This window comes from Argentina silus (assembly GCF_951799395.1).
Source record: "Argentina silus genome assembly, chromosome: 19".
Lineage (NCBI taxonomy): Eukaryota > Metazoa > Chordata > Actinopteri > Argentiniformes > Argentinidae > Argentina > Argentina silus.
In genome coordinates, this window is record NC_139673.1 from 402,599 (window position 1) to 418,699 (window position 16,101).

The following is a 16,101-nucleotide window of genomic DNA, read 5'->3' on the forward strand; positions in this document are numbered from 1 at the left end:
ACCCAAACTAACCCTAACGCTAACTAACCCTAACCCTAACCAACCCTAACATTAACTAACTCTAACCCTAACCCTAACTAACCCAAACTAACCCTAACCAACCTTAACCCTAACTCACCCTAACCGTAACTAACCCTAACTAACCCTAACCAACCTTAACCAACCCTAAGTAACCCTAACTCACCCTAACCCTAACTAACCCTTACATTAACCCTAGCCCTAACCCTCTAACCCTAACCCTAACCCTCTAACCCTAACCCTAACCACTTCTGGTGGCCTTCATATGACTGATTACATCATTAATGGTCGAGAACAGCTGCATTCAAAGTAGCAGAAGTCAGACTGTACTGTAGGCTAGTTAGGCTAGCTAACAAACAAAGCTAACTAGCTAGCTAACAAACAAAGCTAACTAGCTAGCTAACAAACGAAGGCTGCAGTATGTCCCTGGGATCGTCTGTCTGCTCAGGAGAGGTTCTCAGGAGAGGTTCTCAGGAGAGGTTCTCAGGAGAGGTTCCCAGGAGAGGTTCTCAGGAGAGGTTCCCAGGAGAGGTTCTCAGGAGAGGTTCTCAGGAGAGGTTCCCAGGAGAGGTTCTCAGGAGAGGTTCTCAGGAGAGGTTCTCAGGAGAGGTTCCCAGGAGAGGTTCTCAGGAGAGGTTCTCAGGAGAGGTTCTCAGGAGAGGTTCCCAGGAGAGGTTCTCAGGAGAGGTTCCCAGGAGAGGTTCTCAGGAGAGGTTCCCTGCTGCAGCGCCACTTTTCGTTGCTTTTCATTCCACAAACTTCTGAACAACTTCAGCTCCGCCTCCATTGACTAACAAACCAATCAGTGGTGTGCAACATCTACATGGCCGGTTGCTCATTGAGAAATGGAGAGAGGAGCGCGACCGCATGTGCAACCTCCCACGCTGACCCCTGGTTGGTTGAATTAGCCTTAAGGGGAGGGTGGGAGGGGGCGTGGCCGTGGAGAAGGTCCTGCAGTGTGAGACTCTCTCGTTGCTTGGATTGTCTGCGTTTGTGAAAATTGCAGTGTCAGGCTTTATTCACTTGGTGTGTGTGTGTGTGTGTGTGCGTGTGTGTGTGTGTGTGTGTGCGTGCGTGTGTGTGTGTGTGCACGTGTGTGTGTGTGTGTGTGTGTGTGTGTGTGTGTGTGTGTGTGTGTGTGCGTGTGCATGCCTGCAGGTGCGTGTGTGGATACATTCAAAATGTCAAACAAAGCATTTACAGTAAACAAAATGATTGTGATTGGCTATTTGGTTGGGGAGGAGCCGCGGTTTAGACTTGGCTCTCCTCTCGTTGGTGTTTTAGGCTGGTCCTGGTCCTGGTCCCAGCCCCTGACACTCGATCCGTTCCAGGTGGAGATATCGCCGGTCCGTTCCCTCTGGGGAACGAGTTGACCTGTTGAAGAAAACATACACCTACTCTGATTTGTCCTTTCCTAGCCTAATATTTTTCCATTACATCATTCTTGTGTTATGCGTGTGTTGCAACATCCATCTTGATGACCTGACCCTAACCTCTTCATGTATTAATCCAACGTACCATGGGACTAATGCTTGATTCATCTCATTTATCAACAGGCCATCACATTAGTCAATTTAACACACTGCAGTAATGTATTTTTCTTATAGCAATAATAAACTGTTTTTTATAATAATGATTTCCAGCACTTCTCAATCAAAAGTTAATGATTACCAAACAAATGTTCCCTGTATCAGATGATTAAAAAACATATTAATTCAATTGATTTGCATATGGAATATCAAATACAATTAGTAAATTTAATCACCCTAAATAAAGAACTGAATACCTTTATTTACTCATCTGCTATTGAGCATTATAATGCATTATAAAATAATTTCTAACAGTATGTGTGTGTGTGCATGTGTGTGGTGTGTGTGTGTGTGTGTGTGTGTGTGTGTGTGCATGTGTGTGTGTATGTGTGTGTGTGTGTGTATGTGTGTGTGTGCATGTGTGTGGTGTGTGTGTGTGTGTGTGTGTGTGTGTGTGTGTGTTAGTTGGAGTCGGGGGCTCCTCTTCCCAGCCCTCAAGACCTTATGGGGAAGATTCTCATCAAGAACAAGAAATCCCACAGGCCCCCCGTTGCCCCTGGCAACAAGAGACTGGCAGAGCAGCCAACCAATCAGAGCTGTGACCCATCGGCCAATCACAGCGATGGCTTTGACTCCTCGTCTCCTAGCAACAATACAGCAGGTGAGGCTCTGATGGTGATGGTGATGATGGTGATGATGATGATGATGATGATGAAGAGTATATGCACTGTGGTCTCAGATGAGACCAACAGGTTTAATCTGTCAGAGAGGAAGTCAGAGTGTTAACCAGGAAGTGGATCTCCTCAGGTGACATGGAGGCAGAAAGTGACGATGACGATGATGATGATGACGACTGTAAGAAGGTGAGTGGTTTATTACCTATGTGTGATGTCATGTGTGATGTCATGTGTGATGTCATGTGTGATGTCAGGGGTCAGCTGACCGGGAGGCTGTGGCCACAGAGGAGATGTCCACGCTGGTGACCTACATCCAGCCCACCAAGTTCAACTCCTTTGAAGCTTCCAAAAGTAAGCTCTCTCTCTCTCTTTCTCTCTCTCTCTCTCACACACACACACACACACACACACACACACACACACACACACACACACACACACACACACACACACACACACACACACTAATCTTGAGTGAAGATTCCTCCTTCTTGTTGTTGTCGTGGTTACCAGAGCTTGATCGTAGCTACCAAATGTCGTCGTTTGTGGAGACCAAAGCTGTGGAGCTGCTCACCAAGTCACCTGTGGAGTTTGTGGAGTATCCTTGTCATAGATGACCTCTAACCTCTAACCTCTAACCTCTATCCTCTAACCTCTAACCTCTAACACTCTCTCCCTCCATCCCTGTTAGTCCTGGAGCAGGTTAGGGGTCAGGATAGGTTACTGTGGTAAACTACCTGGCTAAAACGTCAAAATCAGCTGACTAACTCCCTTAGTTGCTTCCTAGTAAAGCCTGTCCTGAACGCAACACCTGACCCTGACCCTAACCCTGACCCTAACCCTAACCCTGACCCTGACCCTCACCCTCACCCTCACCCTAACCCTCACCCTCACCTTAACCCTCACCCTGACCCTCACCCTCACCCTCACCCTGACCCTAACCCTAACCCTGACCCTAACCCTGACCCTCACCCTAACCCTCACCCTAACCCTCACCCTCACCCTAACCCTCACCCTCACCCTTACTCTAACCCTCACCCTCACCCTGACCCTAACCCTAACCCTGACCCTCACCCTCACCCTCACCCTAACCCTCACCCTAACCCTGACCCTCACCCTCACCCTCACCCTCACCCTGACCCTCACCCTGACCCTCACCCTGACCCTGACCCTGACCCTGACCCTAGTAAAGTGATCCTGAGCTGCAGCCTCTCAGGTACAACAAGCAGCAGCTGAGCAGGATCTACCCTAAAGGCACCAGAGTGGACTCCTCCAACTACATTCCTCAGCTGTTCTGGAACGCAGGCTGTCAGCTGGTGGCGCTCAACTTCCAAACTATAGGTGAGCTCTCTCTCTCTATCCTCTCTCTCTCTATCCTCTCTCTCTCTCTCTCTCTCTATCCTCCCTCTCTCTCTCTATCCTCTCTCTCCTCCCCCTATCCTCGCTCTCTCTCTCTATCCTCCCTCTCTCTCTCTCTATCCTCCCTCTCTATCCTCCCCCTATCCTCTCTCTCTCTCTCCCTCTCTCTCTGTCTCTCTCTCTCCAGACCTCCCTATGCAGCTGAACCTGGGGATGTATGAGTACAATGGGAAGAGTGGTTACAGACTGAAGCCAGAGTTTATGAGACGACCAGACAAACACTTTGACCCGTTCACTGAGAGCACAGTAGACGGCATCGTGGCCAACACACTCTCAGTCAAGGTAAGTACAACCCTAACCCTAACCCTAACCCTAACCCTAACCCTAACCCAACACTCTAACCCTAACCCTAACCCAACACTCTAACCCTAACCCAACACTCTAACCCTAACCCTAACCCAACACTCTAACTCTAACCCTAACCCAACACTCTAACCCTAACCCTAACCCAACACTCTAACTCTAACCCTAACCCTAACCCAACACTCTAACCCTAACCCTAACCCAACACTCTAACCATAACCATAACCCTAACCCAACACTCTAACTCTAACCCTAACTCAACACTCTAACCCTAACCCTAACCCAACAATCTAACCCTAACCCTAACCCAACACTCTAACCCTAACCCAACACTCTAACTCTAACCCTAACCCAACACTCTAACCCTAACCCAACACTCTAACCCTAACCCTAACCCAACACTCTAACCCTAACCCTAACCCTAACCCAACACTCTAACCCTAACCCAACACTCTAACTCTAACCCTAACCCAACACTCTAACCCTAACCCTGACCCTAAACCTAACCTAACCCAACACTCTAACCCTAACCCTGACCCTAACCCAACACTCTAACCCTAACCCTAACCCAACACTCTAACTCTAACCCTAACCCAACACTCTAACCCTAACCCAACACTCTAACCCAACACTCTAACCCTAACCCAACACTCTAACCCTAACCCAACACTCTAACCCTAACCCTAACCCAACACTCAAACCCAACACTCAAACCCAACACTCTAACCCTAACCCTAACTATAACCCAACACTCTAACCCATCACTCTAACCCATCACTCTAACCCAACACTCTACACTTTGTCCAAATGTTCTTGTCCCCATATAAACATGTTTAACAGTTTAAACTGAATCATCTCTGAACTGTTTATATGAACTTCTGTCCCTCAGATCATCTCTGGCCAGTTCCTGAGTGACAGGAAGGTGGGCGTGTACATTGAGATTGACATGTTCGGCCTCCCTGTTGACACGCGGAGGAAGGCTCTGAAGACCAAGACGTCTCCTAGCAACGCCATCAACCCCATCTGGGACGAGGAACCCATCGTCTTCAAGAAGGTATGCTCTAGAATACCAGGATGTAACAGCCCAGTAGTTAGATACAGATTCCTGTGGTAATAACAGGTGTTATAGCTGTAAACATTTCTAATAATGTTATAAAACGGGTTCAGAGAAATATGTGATCTGATTGGCTAAAACTGTGTTCCAAGCCGTGCATTAATACCTGACAATCACAGGGTTAGGGTAAGAAAGGTGTCCCGGGCGATTAAGGGTTAACATATCCATACACCACCTGACGTGTATGGATGGTTAGGGTTAGTGTCTGAGGGTTAGGGTTCATTCTACAGGGTTAGGGTTAGGGTTAAGGTTAGGGTTAGAGTTAAGGTTAAGGTTAGGGTTAGGGTTAAGGTTAGGGTTCATTCTACAGGGTTAGAGTTAAGGTTAAGGTTAGGGTTAAGGTTAGGGTTCATTCTACAGGGTTAGGGTTAAGGTTAGGGTTCATTCTACAGGGTTAGGGTTAAGGTTAGGGTTCATTCTACAGGGTTAGAGTTAAGGTTAAGGTTAGGGTTAAGGTTAGGGTTCATTCTACAGGGTTAGAGTTAAGGTTAAGGTTAGGGTTAAGGTTAGGGTTCATTCTACAGGGTTAGGGTTAGGGTTAGGGTTCATTCTACAGGGTTAGGGTTAGGGTTAGGGTTCATTCTACAGGGTTAGGGTTAGGGTTCATTCTACAGGGTTAGGGTTAAGGTTAGGGTTCATTCTACAGGGTTAGGGTTAGGGTTAAGGTTAGGGTTCATTCTACAGGGTTAGGGTTAGGGTTAGGGTTAGGGATAGTCTGTGATGTCCTTCCAAAGCTGCTGTGTCAAATCATCGGCCATTACTTCACAGTGCCGTCTAACTGTACTTCTTGGCAGCTGAAGAGCTTTTATTGAAGACAATATTTCTGGTTTGTTTTTAAAATCCCGAAACAACGAGTCCGCTGCCTCAACGAAGGCCTCTTTGAACATCTCTCCATCTTGGAAGGACTTCTTATGCTTAATGATGGAGTGACTCACCCGAAACGATGCTTCGGTGGCTGCCTTTGCTTTTGAATTCGGCTTTGTGAAAAACGACTGCTGTCCGATTAACTGTGATTTTAGTTCGCTCACCTTTGTTTTTCTCAGCTTGCTTTTCAGAGGGAAGTCAGTGTCGTGTTTGTGAACAGTTCGAAAATGCCTCTCCACATTTCCCTTCTTTGGAATAGCAATGACAGACTGACAGATCAGACAAACGCATTTCGAATATAACATGGTGAAAAAAAAGTCCTCCTCCCATTCCGCACGGAAGTGGTACGTTTTTGGCTTCTTACTTGGTCCAGCTCCCCCACTCATTTTTCCATCCCTTCTTGAGTATATATAAATTGGAAGGCTAACCAGGTCACTGAGCTCGCTGGAGTTTTGCAGTAGGCAGCGCGTTTAAGCGTGAATGCATGGTGACACGTGACCTGTAGAAGAGAAACGATCTCAGACTGGCCGCATTGTACGTCAATCAAGTGGCGCACTCACACTGGCACAATTGTGATTGCTGAAGCACAAATGTCCGTCGTAAAAACGCGATCGACCGCACTAATCGACGTATTGGGCACCCCTGTCTACCCTAACCCTAACCCTAATCCTAATCCTACCCTAACCCTAACCCTAATCCTAATCCTAATCCTACCCTAACCCTAACCCTAACCCTAACCCTAACCCTAATCCTAACCCTACCCTAACCCTAATCCTACCCTAATCCTAATCCTAACTGTAAACCTGTGTTATAACAGGTGGTGCTCCCCACTTTGTCATCTCTGAGAATCGCAGCATTTGAAGAGGGAGGAAAGTTCATAGGTCACCGTATAATTCCTGTTTCAGCGATTCGGCCAGGTGAGATTACCTTTCCTGGAGCCAGGTATGTCACAGCCAGGTGAGATGGGCTTTACACAACAATGTTCTATCTGTCTGATCCTAGAATGTGTTCTATCTGTCTGGTTCTAGAATGTGTTCTATCTGTCTGGTTCTAGAATGTGTTCTATCTGTCTAGGATATCGTTACATCGGCCTGAGGAATGAGAAGAACCAGTCTCTGACGCTGCCGGCTGTGTTTGTCTACATCCAGGTGAAGGATTATGTCCCAGATACCTTCGCAGGTGAAGTATACAGTCATAAACACCTTTAGGTGATGCAGGCATGCCCAACCTCACATGTTGTCTCTGACCCCTGACCCCTAACCCTGTGCTATGTTCCTGACCCTTGATCCTGACCCTATGCTATGTCCCTGATCCCTGACCCTGACCCATGTCCCTGACCCCTGACCCTGAGCTATGTCCCTGACCCCTGACCCTGTGCTATGTCCCTGACCCCTGACCCTGTGCTATGTCCCTGACCCCTGATCCCTGACCCTGACCCAGTGCTGTGTCCCTGACCCCTGACCCTGACCCAGTGCTGTGTCCCTGACCCTAGCCCTGACCCTAACCCTGACCCTGACCCCTGACCCTGACCCTAACCCTGACCCAGTGCTGTGTCCCTGACCCTGACCCTGACCCCTGACCCTGACCCTGACCCTGACCCTGACCCTGACCCTAACCCTGTGTCTGTAGACGTGATCGAGGCGCTCTCCAACCCCATCAGACACGTCAACCTCTTGGAGCAGCGCTCCCACCAGCTGGCGGCTCTCACCCTGGAGGACGCAGAAGACCACCCAGCCAGGGAGGTGACCCTAACCCTAACCCTAACCCTAACCCTAACCCTAACCATGACCCTAACCCTAACCCTGACCCTAACCCTAACCATGACCCTAACCATGACCCTAACCCTAACCCTAACCCTAACCATGACCCTAACCCTAACCCTAACCCTAACCATGACCCTAACCCTAACCCTAACCCTAACCATGACCCTAACCCTAACCCTAACCCTAACCATGACCCTAACCCTAACCCTAACCATGACCCTAACCCTAACCCTAACCCTGACCCTGACCCTAACCATGACCCTAACCCTAACCCTAACCCTAACCATGACCCTAACCCTAACCCTAACCCTAACCATGACCCTAACCCTAACCCTAACCCTAACCATGACCCTAACCCTAACCATGACCCTAACCCTAACCCTAACCCTAACCCTAACCATGACCCTAACCCTAAACCTAACCCTAACCCTAACCCTAACCATGACCCTAACCCTAACCCTAACCCTAACCATGACCCTAACCCTAACCCTAACCCTAACCATGACCCTAACCCTAACCATGACCCTAACCCTAACCCTAACCCTGACCCTAACCATGACCCTAACCCTAACCCTAACCCTAACCATGACCCTAACCCTAAACCTAACCCTAACCCTAACCCTAACCATGACCCTAACCCTAACCCTAACCATGACCCTAACCCTAACCCTAACCCTAACCATGACCCTAACCCTAACCATGACCCTAACCCTAACCCTGACCCTAACCATGACCCTAACCCTAACCCTAACCATGACCCTAACCCTAACCCTAACCCTAACCCTAACCATGACCCTAACCCTAACCCTAACCATGACCCTAACCCTAACCCTAACCCTGACCCTAACCATGACCCTAACCCTAACCCTAACCCTAACCATGACCCTAACCCTAACCCTAACCCTAACCATGACCCTAACCATGACCCTAACCCTAACCCTAACCCTAACCCTGACCTTAACCATAACCATGACCCTAACCATGACCCTGACCATAACCCTAACCCTAACCATAACCTTGACCCTGACCCTGACCCTAACCATGACCCTAACCCTAACCCTAACCATGACCCTGACCCTGACCCTAACCCTAACCATAACCCTGACCCTGACCATAACCCTGACCATGACCCTAACCCTGACCATGACCCTAACCCTAACCATGACCCTGACCCTGACCATAACCCTGACCCTAAGACAGAGGCTGGAATTTGAAACAACAAATGTGGTTTATACAATCACATGTGCTCTTTGTCAGAAACTCTACATTGGAGGAACGATGAACGCACTTGAATGCAGACTAAAACAGCACATATACCATATGAAGAAGCTACTGTTCTATACATACATGTTAAAATACATGGACTGGATCATCTTAGAATAGGTGGTTTGGAGAGCAATAAAAACTGGTCCAAAATTCAGCGGCAAAGAGCAGAGAGAAAATGGATACGATTATTAAACACAATTGACCCTTTAGGACTGAATGAGAAATTTTAACTCACTTACTTGATCTCTATAGAGTGGCAGGGGTAAAACCAGAGGACGGGCAAGACTCGCTTGGGGGCTAGGAGTACACACAGTAGCACAAAGCTGATGAGGTGGCATGAATTATAGAATGTACAGACCTATCAATTTATTTATGCATGTTTATATTTTATTTGATAATATGATTTTCTGATTGCCGTGATTTGTAGCACTTTCTTTTTTAGCACTTTTTTGTAGCACTTAAAATGAAATGAATTGTTGTAGCTGATTGTGATCCTCAACAAAGGGCCATCCTAACCCTAACCCTGACCTGGGCGCTGACCTTGACCGTAATCAGGACCTCAACCCTGACCCTACCCTCAACCCTAACCCCAACCCCAACCCTAACTCCAACCCCAACCCTAACCCTAACCCTAAACCCTAAGCCCTAACCCTAACCCTAACCCTAAAGGTAACCTTAACCTCAACTGCAACCCTAACCCCAACCCCAACCCCTAACCCTTAACCCTTAACGCTTAACGCTAAACGCTAAACCTAAAACCCGAACCCTAACGACTGGCAGACTCTCTTGGGGTCAAGACACAACAGCACAAAGCTTATGAGGAGGTATGAACGATAAAATGTACAGCAGTTTATTTCTGCATGTTTTCATTTCTTCTTTGTATGATTTTCTGGTTGCTGTGATTTGTAGCACTTTTCTTCCAGCACTTATAATAATATGAATACCAACCTCATGGGCTTTTGAAGCTGAGTGTTGTCTCCAACAAAGGGCCACCTTGGCTCTGACCCTGACCCGGGCGCTGATCTTGACCTAACCCTAACCCTAACCCTTAACCCGGACCTTGACCCTGACCTCAACCCTAACCCCAACCCCAACCCTAACTCTAACCTCAACCCAAACCCCAACCCCAACCATAACCCTAACCCTAATTCTAACCCTGACCCTAATCCTAATCCAACCATAACTACAACCCTGGCCCTGGCCCGGGCCTTGACACTGACCCAGCCCTAATCCCAACCCTAACCCGGACCTTAACAAAAAACCTTGACCCTGACCCTAATCCTAATCAACGATAGAGTTTGAGTGACTTTGACCTGTGCCTGTGCATAACAACACATTTATGTGTTGGCAACAGTCCCCTAACCTAACCATGACCCTGACCCTGACCCTAACCATAATCCTAACCCTAACCCTAACCCTCACCCCCACCCTAACCCATGCTGAATCTAACCATAATCCTAACCCTAACCCTAACCCTCACCCCCACCCTAACCCATGCTGAATCTAACCGTAATCCTAACTCTAAACCTAATCCTAACCCTAACCCTCACCCCCACCCTAACCCATGCTGAATCTAACCGTAATCCTAACTCTAAACCTAATCCTAACCCTGACTCTTACCATAACTCTAACCCATGCTGACTCTAACCCTAAAGCTCTCTCTCTGTGTGTGTTGAGGTGGAGGTTCGTTCTGAGCAGCCCACCGAGCTAAAGGCTGATGTCAGATCGGCTCCTTTGGAAAACGGCCTAAGCCCCGCCCCTAGTGCCATGCCCAAGACTGCAGCAGCTACACAGCAGCCTCCAGTTACAGGTACACCTTACCCCTGACCTCTGACCTCTGACCCTGACACTAACCCTAACCTTAACCTCTGACCGAAACCCTAACTCTAACCCTAACCCATGCACGGCAGTAGTGTGTTTGGGCAAACTATGACCTTTGTTTGTTTTTCAGAGCAAACCAAACCAGCAGCCAAGACTGAAGACATGGTGCAAAGTGTTCTGATTGGTCAGTGATGTCTGTGTGGTCTTTCTGCTGAGCGATGTGGTCATGTTGTGGTCCTGTTGTGTTGTGGTCTTGTCCTGATGTGGTCATGTTGTGTTGTGATCATGTTGTGTTGTGATTCTGTCCTGTTGTGGTCCTGTTGTGGTTGCGTTGTGGTCATGTTGTCTGTCCCCATATTTTGTGTCCAGCACTTAGTCAGTCATGTTTTTTTTCCAGCAGTTAGTCGGTCCTCTTCTTCTTTGTCCAGCAGTTAGTCAGTCCCCAAAGTTTCGTGTCCAGCAGTTAGTCAATCCCCTTCTTTTTTTTTTTCAGAAGTTAGTCAGTCCACATGATTTTCTCCAGCAGTTAGTCAGTCCCTATTCTTTTGTTCAACAGTCAGTCAGTTCCCATTCTTTTTTTCAATCATGTTGTGGTCACGTTTAGATATGGAGGCTGCCAGTCTAGAGGATCTGCAGCAGCTGAAGGTGTTTGTGCGCGAGCAGAAGAAACACTACAAGGAGATGAAAGATCTGGTGAAGAAGCACCAGAAGAAGACCACAGACATGGTGAGAGACCATGCGGTCAGGTACGGTCAGGCGCAGGCTGACCACCTGCGCAGACACACCGCCCTGCTGAAGGCAGCCAGACATCAGAGTAAGAAAAGGTAGGGAACGCAAAAGCATGTGTGTTCTTCCAACCACTGTCCATTTATCAGCCAATTGTTGATAGCTAACTGACCATTGTGTGTGTGTGTATGATGTGTGTGTGTGTGTGTGTGTGTGTGTGTGTGTGTGTGTGTGTGTGTGTGTGTGTCAGGTGTGTGTCTCCAGATGTAGAGGGTGGGCTGCAAGTGTTTGACCGTGAGGGGGAGGAACGTCTGGTAGAGCTGAGAGAGCAGCAACAACAGCAGCTGCTGGCGATGAGGCAGGAACAGTACTACAGCCAGAAGTACCTGAAACGAGAACACATCAAACAGGTACCACACACACACACACACACACACACACACACACAGACACACACCATACACACACACCACACACACACACACACACACACACACACACAGAGTAACAGCATAGTAACGTTTTTTACTGCTTCCAGTTGATGGAGAAACTGAGCCTCCTGGCTGAGGAGAGTCACAGCAACCAGATGAAGAAGCTGAACGACATATGTGAGAGGTGACTAACCCTAACCCTAACTAACCCTAACCCTAACCCTAACTAACCCTAACCCTAACTAACCCTAACTAACCCTAACCCTAACTAACCCTAACTAACCCTAACCCTAACCTTAACTAACCCTAACCCTAACTAACCCTAACCCTAACTAACCCTAACCCTAACCTTAACTAACCCTAACCCTAACTAACCCTAACCTTAACTAACCCTAACCTTAACTAACCCTAACCCTAACTAACCCTAACCCTAACTAACCCTAACCCTAACCCTAACCTTAACTAACCCTAACCCTAACCCTAACTAACCCTAACCTTAACTAACCCTAACCCTAACCCTAACTAACCCTAACCCTAACTAACCCTAACCCTAACTTACCTTAACCTTAACTAACCCTAACCTTAACTAACCATAACCCTAACTAACCCTAACCCTAACCCTAACTAACCCTAACCCTAACCCTAACCTTAACTAACCCTAACCCTAACTAACCATAACCCTAACTAACCCTAACCCTAACTTACCTTAACCTTAACTAACCCTAACCCTAACCCTAACCCTAACCCTAACTAACCCTAACCTTAACTAACCCTAACCCTAACTAACCCTAACCTTAACTAACCCTAACCCTAACGCTAACTAACCCTAACCCTAACTAACCCTAACCCTAACCCTAACTAACCCTGACCTTAACTAACCCTAACCCTAACCCTAACCTTAACTAACCCTAACCCTAACCTTAACTAACCCTAACCCTAACTAACCCTAACCCTAACTTACCCTAACCTTAACTAACCCTAACCCTAACTAACCCTAACCTTAACTAACCCTAACCCTAACTAACCCTAACCCTAACTTACCTTAACCTTAACCTTAACCTTAACCTTAACTAACCCTAACCCTAACTAACCCTAACCTAAACTAACCCTAACCCTAACTAACCCTAACCCTAACTTACCTTAACCTTAACTAACCCTAACCCTAACTAACCCTAACCTTAACTAACCCTAACCCTAACTAACCCTAACCCTAACTTACCTTAACCTTAACTAACCCTAACCCTAACTAACCCTAACCTTAACTAACCCTAACCCTAACTAACCCTAACCCTAACTAACCCTAACCCTAACTTACCTTAACCTTAACTAACCCTAACCCTAACTAACCCTAACCTTAACTAACCCTAACCCTAACCTTAACTAACCCTAACCCTAACTAACCCTAACCCTAACTTACCTTAACCTTAACTAACCCTAACCCTAACTAACCCTAACCCTAACTAACCCTAACCCTAACTTACCGTAACCTTAACTAACCCTAACCCTAACTAACCCTAACCCTAACTAACCCTAACCCTAACTTACCTTAACCTTAACTAACCCTAACCCTAACTAACCCTAACCTTAACTAACCCTAACCCTAACCTTAACTAACCCTAACCCTAACTAACCCTAACCCTAACTAACCCTAACTAACCCTAACCTTAACTAACCCTGACTAACCCTAACCGTAACCCTAACTAACCCTGACTAACCCTAACCCTAACTAACCCTGACTAACCCTAACCCTAACTAACCCTGACTAACCCTAACCAACCCGAACTAACCCTAACCCTAACTAACTCTGACTAACCCTAACCAACCCGAACTAACCCTAACCATAACTAACCCTGACTAACCCTAACCCTAACTAACCCTAACCCTAACTAACTCTGACTAACCCTAACCAACCCGAACTAACCCTAACCATAACTAACCCTGACTAACCCTAACCAACCCTATAATTACTTCTTTTAACAAAATACAAAAGTACTCCTTTCAAATAGCCACTGATATATTATATTATATCTAATATTCAGCAGTTTTATTGCAACAATGTATTTGGGGAAAATGCTTGTATGATTGCAATGCACCTTCAGCATGATGTATGATTCATTGATAATCTTGATGCTAGAAAAAATCAGATATCAATGATGAGACATCAACAAATCAAATGCTTCTAAATTTCAGAGAAAGAAAAGAGTTGAAGAAGAAGATGGACAAGAAGAGACAAGGAAGACTCTGCGAAGTGAAATCTAAAGAGAAGCACTTAGCTGACGAGTAAGAGTTGTAACAGTGTGTGTGTGTGTGTGTTGCAAAGTGCCAACTACGCCAGTCTTAGTTTTTACCAGCAGAGCACCAACCCTAACCCTAACCCTAACTCTAACCCTAACCCTAACCCTAACCCTAACTCTAACCCTAACCCTAACTCTAACCCTAACCCTAACTCTAGCACCAATACCAAAAGGTTATTTGAATTGAGGGTGAGTGGAACAAACCAAGTAGGAAGTTCAACAATAGTTGTGTTCATCCACTGACAAGATTTCCTTTTTCTTGGTAAAAAAAAACAAGCATGGGAAAGACAAAGGTTCTAGCAGTCAATCTGGTAAGATGCAATGCATGCACTTGTAATCAAGGGTTAGGGTTAATGTGTGTGTGTGTGTGTGTGTGTGTGTGTGTGTGTGTGTGTGTGTGTGTGTGTGTGTGTGTGTGTGTGTGTGTGTTGTGTATTGCACTTTCACAACATACATCAAATGAACACCAGAGTAAAGTTAACAAAAGTCTTTTCTGGATTTTTCTATGAGCATGTTACATTACATTCGTTACTCTGCCGAAGCACAAATAGCTTACTGTATCAATGCGCCGCTCAGTACTACCTCAAAGGTATCATGCGCATAACATAAAAGTAGTCCCATTAACTTTAACTATGAACATAACAGTGTGTGATTCCATCTCTTCTTGTCTTTCTCAGGGAGAAGCTGGAGATCAATAAATCATATGTCAATGAAGTTGTGCAGAACATCAAACGGGTGAGGTTGGGAGGGTCAGGGGTCAAACAGATGAGGTTGGGAGGGTCAGGGGTCAAACAGATGAGGTTGGGAGGGTCAGGGGTCAAACAGGTGAGGTTAGGAGGGTCAGGGTCAGAGGTTTATCTGGCAACTGACTTTTTCTCTCCCTCCCTCCCTCCCTCCCTCTCTCTCTCTCTCCCTCTCTCCCTCCCTCCCTCCCTCCCTCCCTCCCTCTCTCCCTCTCTCTGTAGTTGGAGGATGCCCAGACAAGGCGTAGGGAGAGACTGCTGGAGCGGCAGAAAAACATTCAGCAGGAGATTCTGGATGAGAAACCAAAGGTAAGAAAAGTATCTGACCTCTGACCCTGTACCCCGACACTGACCCTAACCTCTGACCTCTGACCCCAGCTGCAGGGCGCGGTGGAAGCGGAGTACCAGGAGAAGTTCCGTCGGTTACCAGGGGAGATTCACGGCTTCCTGCAGGACAGGAAACAAGGGGTCAGAGGTCTTTCCATGTCTCGACCCCATACCCCGCACGACACCCTCTCTGAGGAGGGTGAAGAGTGAGAGAGAGAGAGAGAGAGAGAGAGAGACAGAGAGAGAGAGAGAGACACCAGGGACATTTTAGGAAGACAAGAGCTTCCTGTTGACTGTTATCTCAATTCTGCATGTTTCTGATCAGCTGATAACTCTAACCCTAACCTTAACCCTGACCTTGTGGGTTGGGGTTACGGTTAGAGTGGTCAGGGTCAGAGTGGTTACGGTTAGAGTGGTCAGGGTCAGGGAAGCACCGCTGCAGCAGTGCTGAAGGTTTCATCTCACCTGCAATGTCCCACTTTCAGATGGATGGAAGGAAGAGAGATGCTACGTTAACTTCAGCAACCAATCAGATGACAGGAGTTGACGGGTTACGAGCAGGGCTGCATGTTCTGCCCAGGAAACCAAAAGCTCACAGCGGTATTCCTTGACTACTCAATATCCTATTCAATATTTCCACATCCAATATTGGGGAACTTGCGTTGTTATTTTAGGGTTTCTATGTGATATTTTCATTCGTAGTGACTATTATTCAATGTGTAGCTGAATATAGAATTATATTGTTCTGCACGAAATAAATGTAGATTCATTAGAACTCACACATCGGTGATCTGTTATTCTCTGAA

At 46.9% G+C, this 16,101-nt stretch overlaps 1 protein-coding gene across 1 annotated transcript in view; it reads left to right on the top strand.

Annotated features, from left to right (window-relative positions):
- Positions 1–15,505, top strand: part of plcb1 (phospholipase C beta 1) — a gene marked incomplete at both ends in the record, with an annotated part of 24,577 nt that extends 9,072 nt beyond the window's left edge. Inside the window, 19 exons of the mRNA XM_083690791.1 lie at positions 2,013–2,208; positions 2,355–2,410; positions 2,479–2,575; positions 2,738–2,822; positions 3,441–3,565; positions 3,771–3,925; positions 4,836–5,000; positions 6,742–6,841; positions 6,999–7,103; positions 7,554–7,666; positions 10,631–10,763; positions 10,905–10,958; positions 11,379–11,588; positions 11,765–11,910; positions 12,039–12,115; positions 14,122–14,211; positions 14,903–14,960; positions 15,191–15,277; positions 15,347–15,505. Of these exons, the coding sequence (XP_083546917.1) occupies positions 2,013–2,208; positions 2,355–2,410; positions 2,479–2,575; positions 2,738–2,822; positions 3,441–3,565; positions 3,771–3,925; positions 4,836–5,000; positions 6,742–6,841; positions 6,999–7,103; positions 7,554–7,666; positions 10,631–10,763; positions 10,905–10,958; positions 11,379–11,588; positions 11,765–11,910; positions 12,039–12,115; positions 14,122–14,211; positions 14,903–14,960; positions 15,191–15,277; positions 15,347–15,505 (2,211 nt within the window). The remainder of the gene's footprint in view (positions 1–2,012; positions 2,209–2,354; positions 2,411–2,478; positions 2,576–2,737; positions 2,823–3,440; positions 3,566–3,770; positions 3,926–4,835; positions 5,001–6,741; positions 6,842–6,998; positions 7,104–7,553; positions 7,667–10,630; positions 10,764–10,904; positions 10,959–11,378; positions 11,589–11,764; positions 11,911–12,038; positions 12,116–14,121; positions 14,212–14,902; positions 14,961–15,190; positions 15,278–15,346) is intronic.
- Positions 15,506–16,101: the final 596 nt, after the last annotated feature.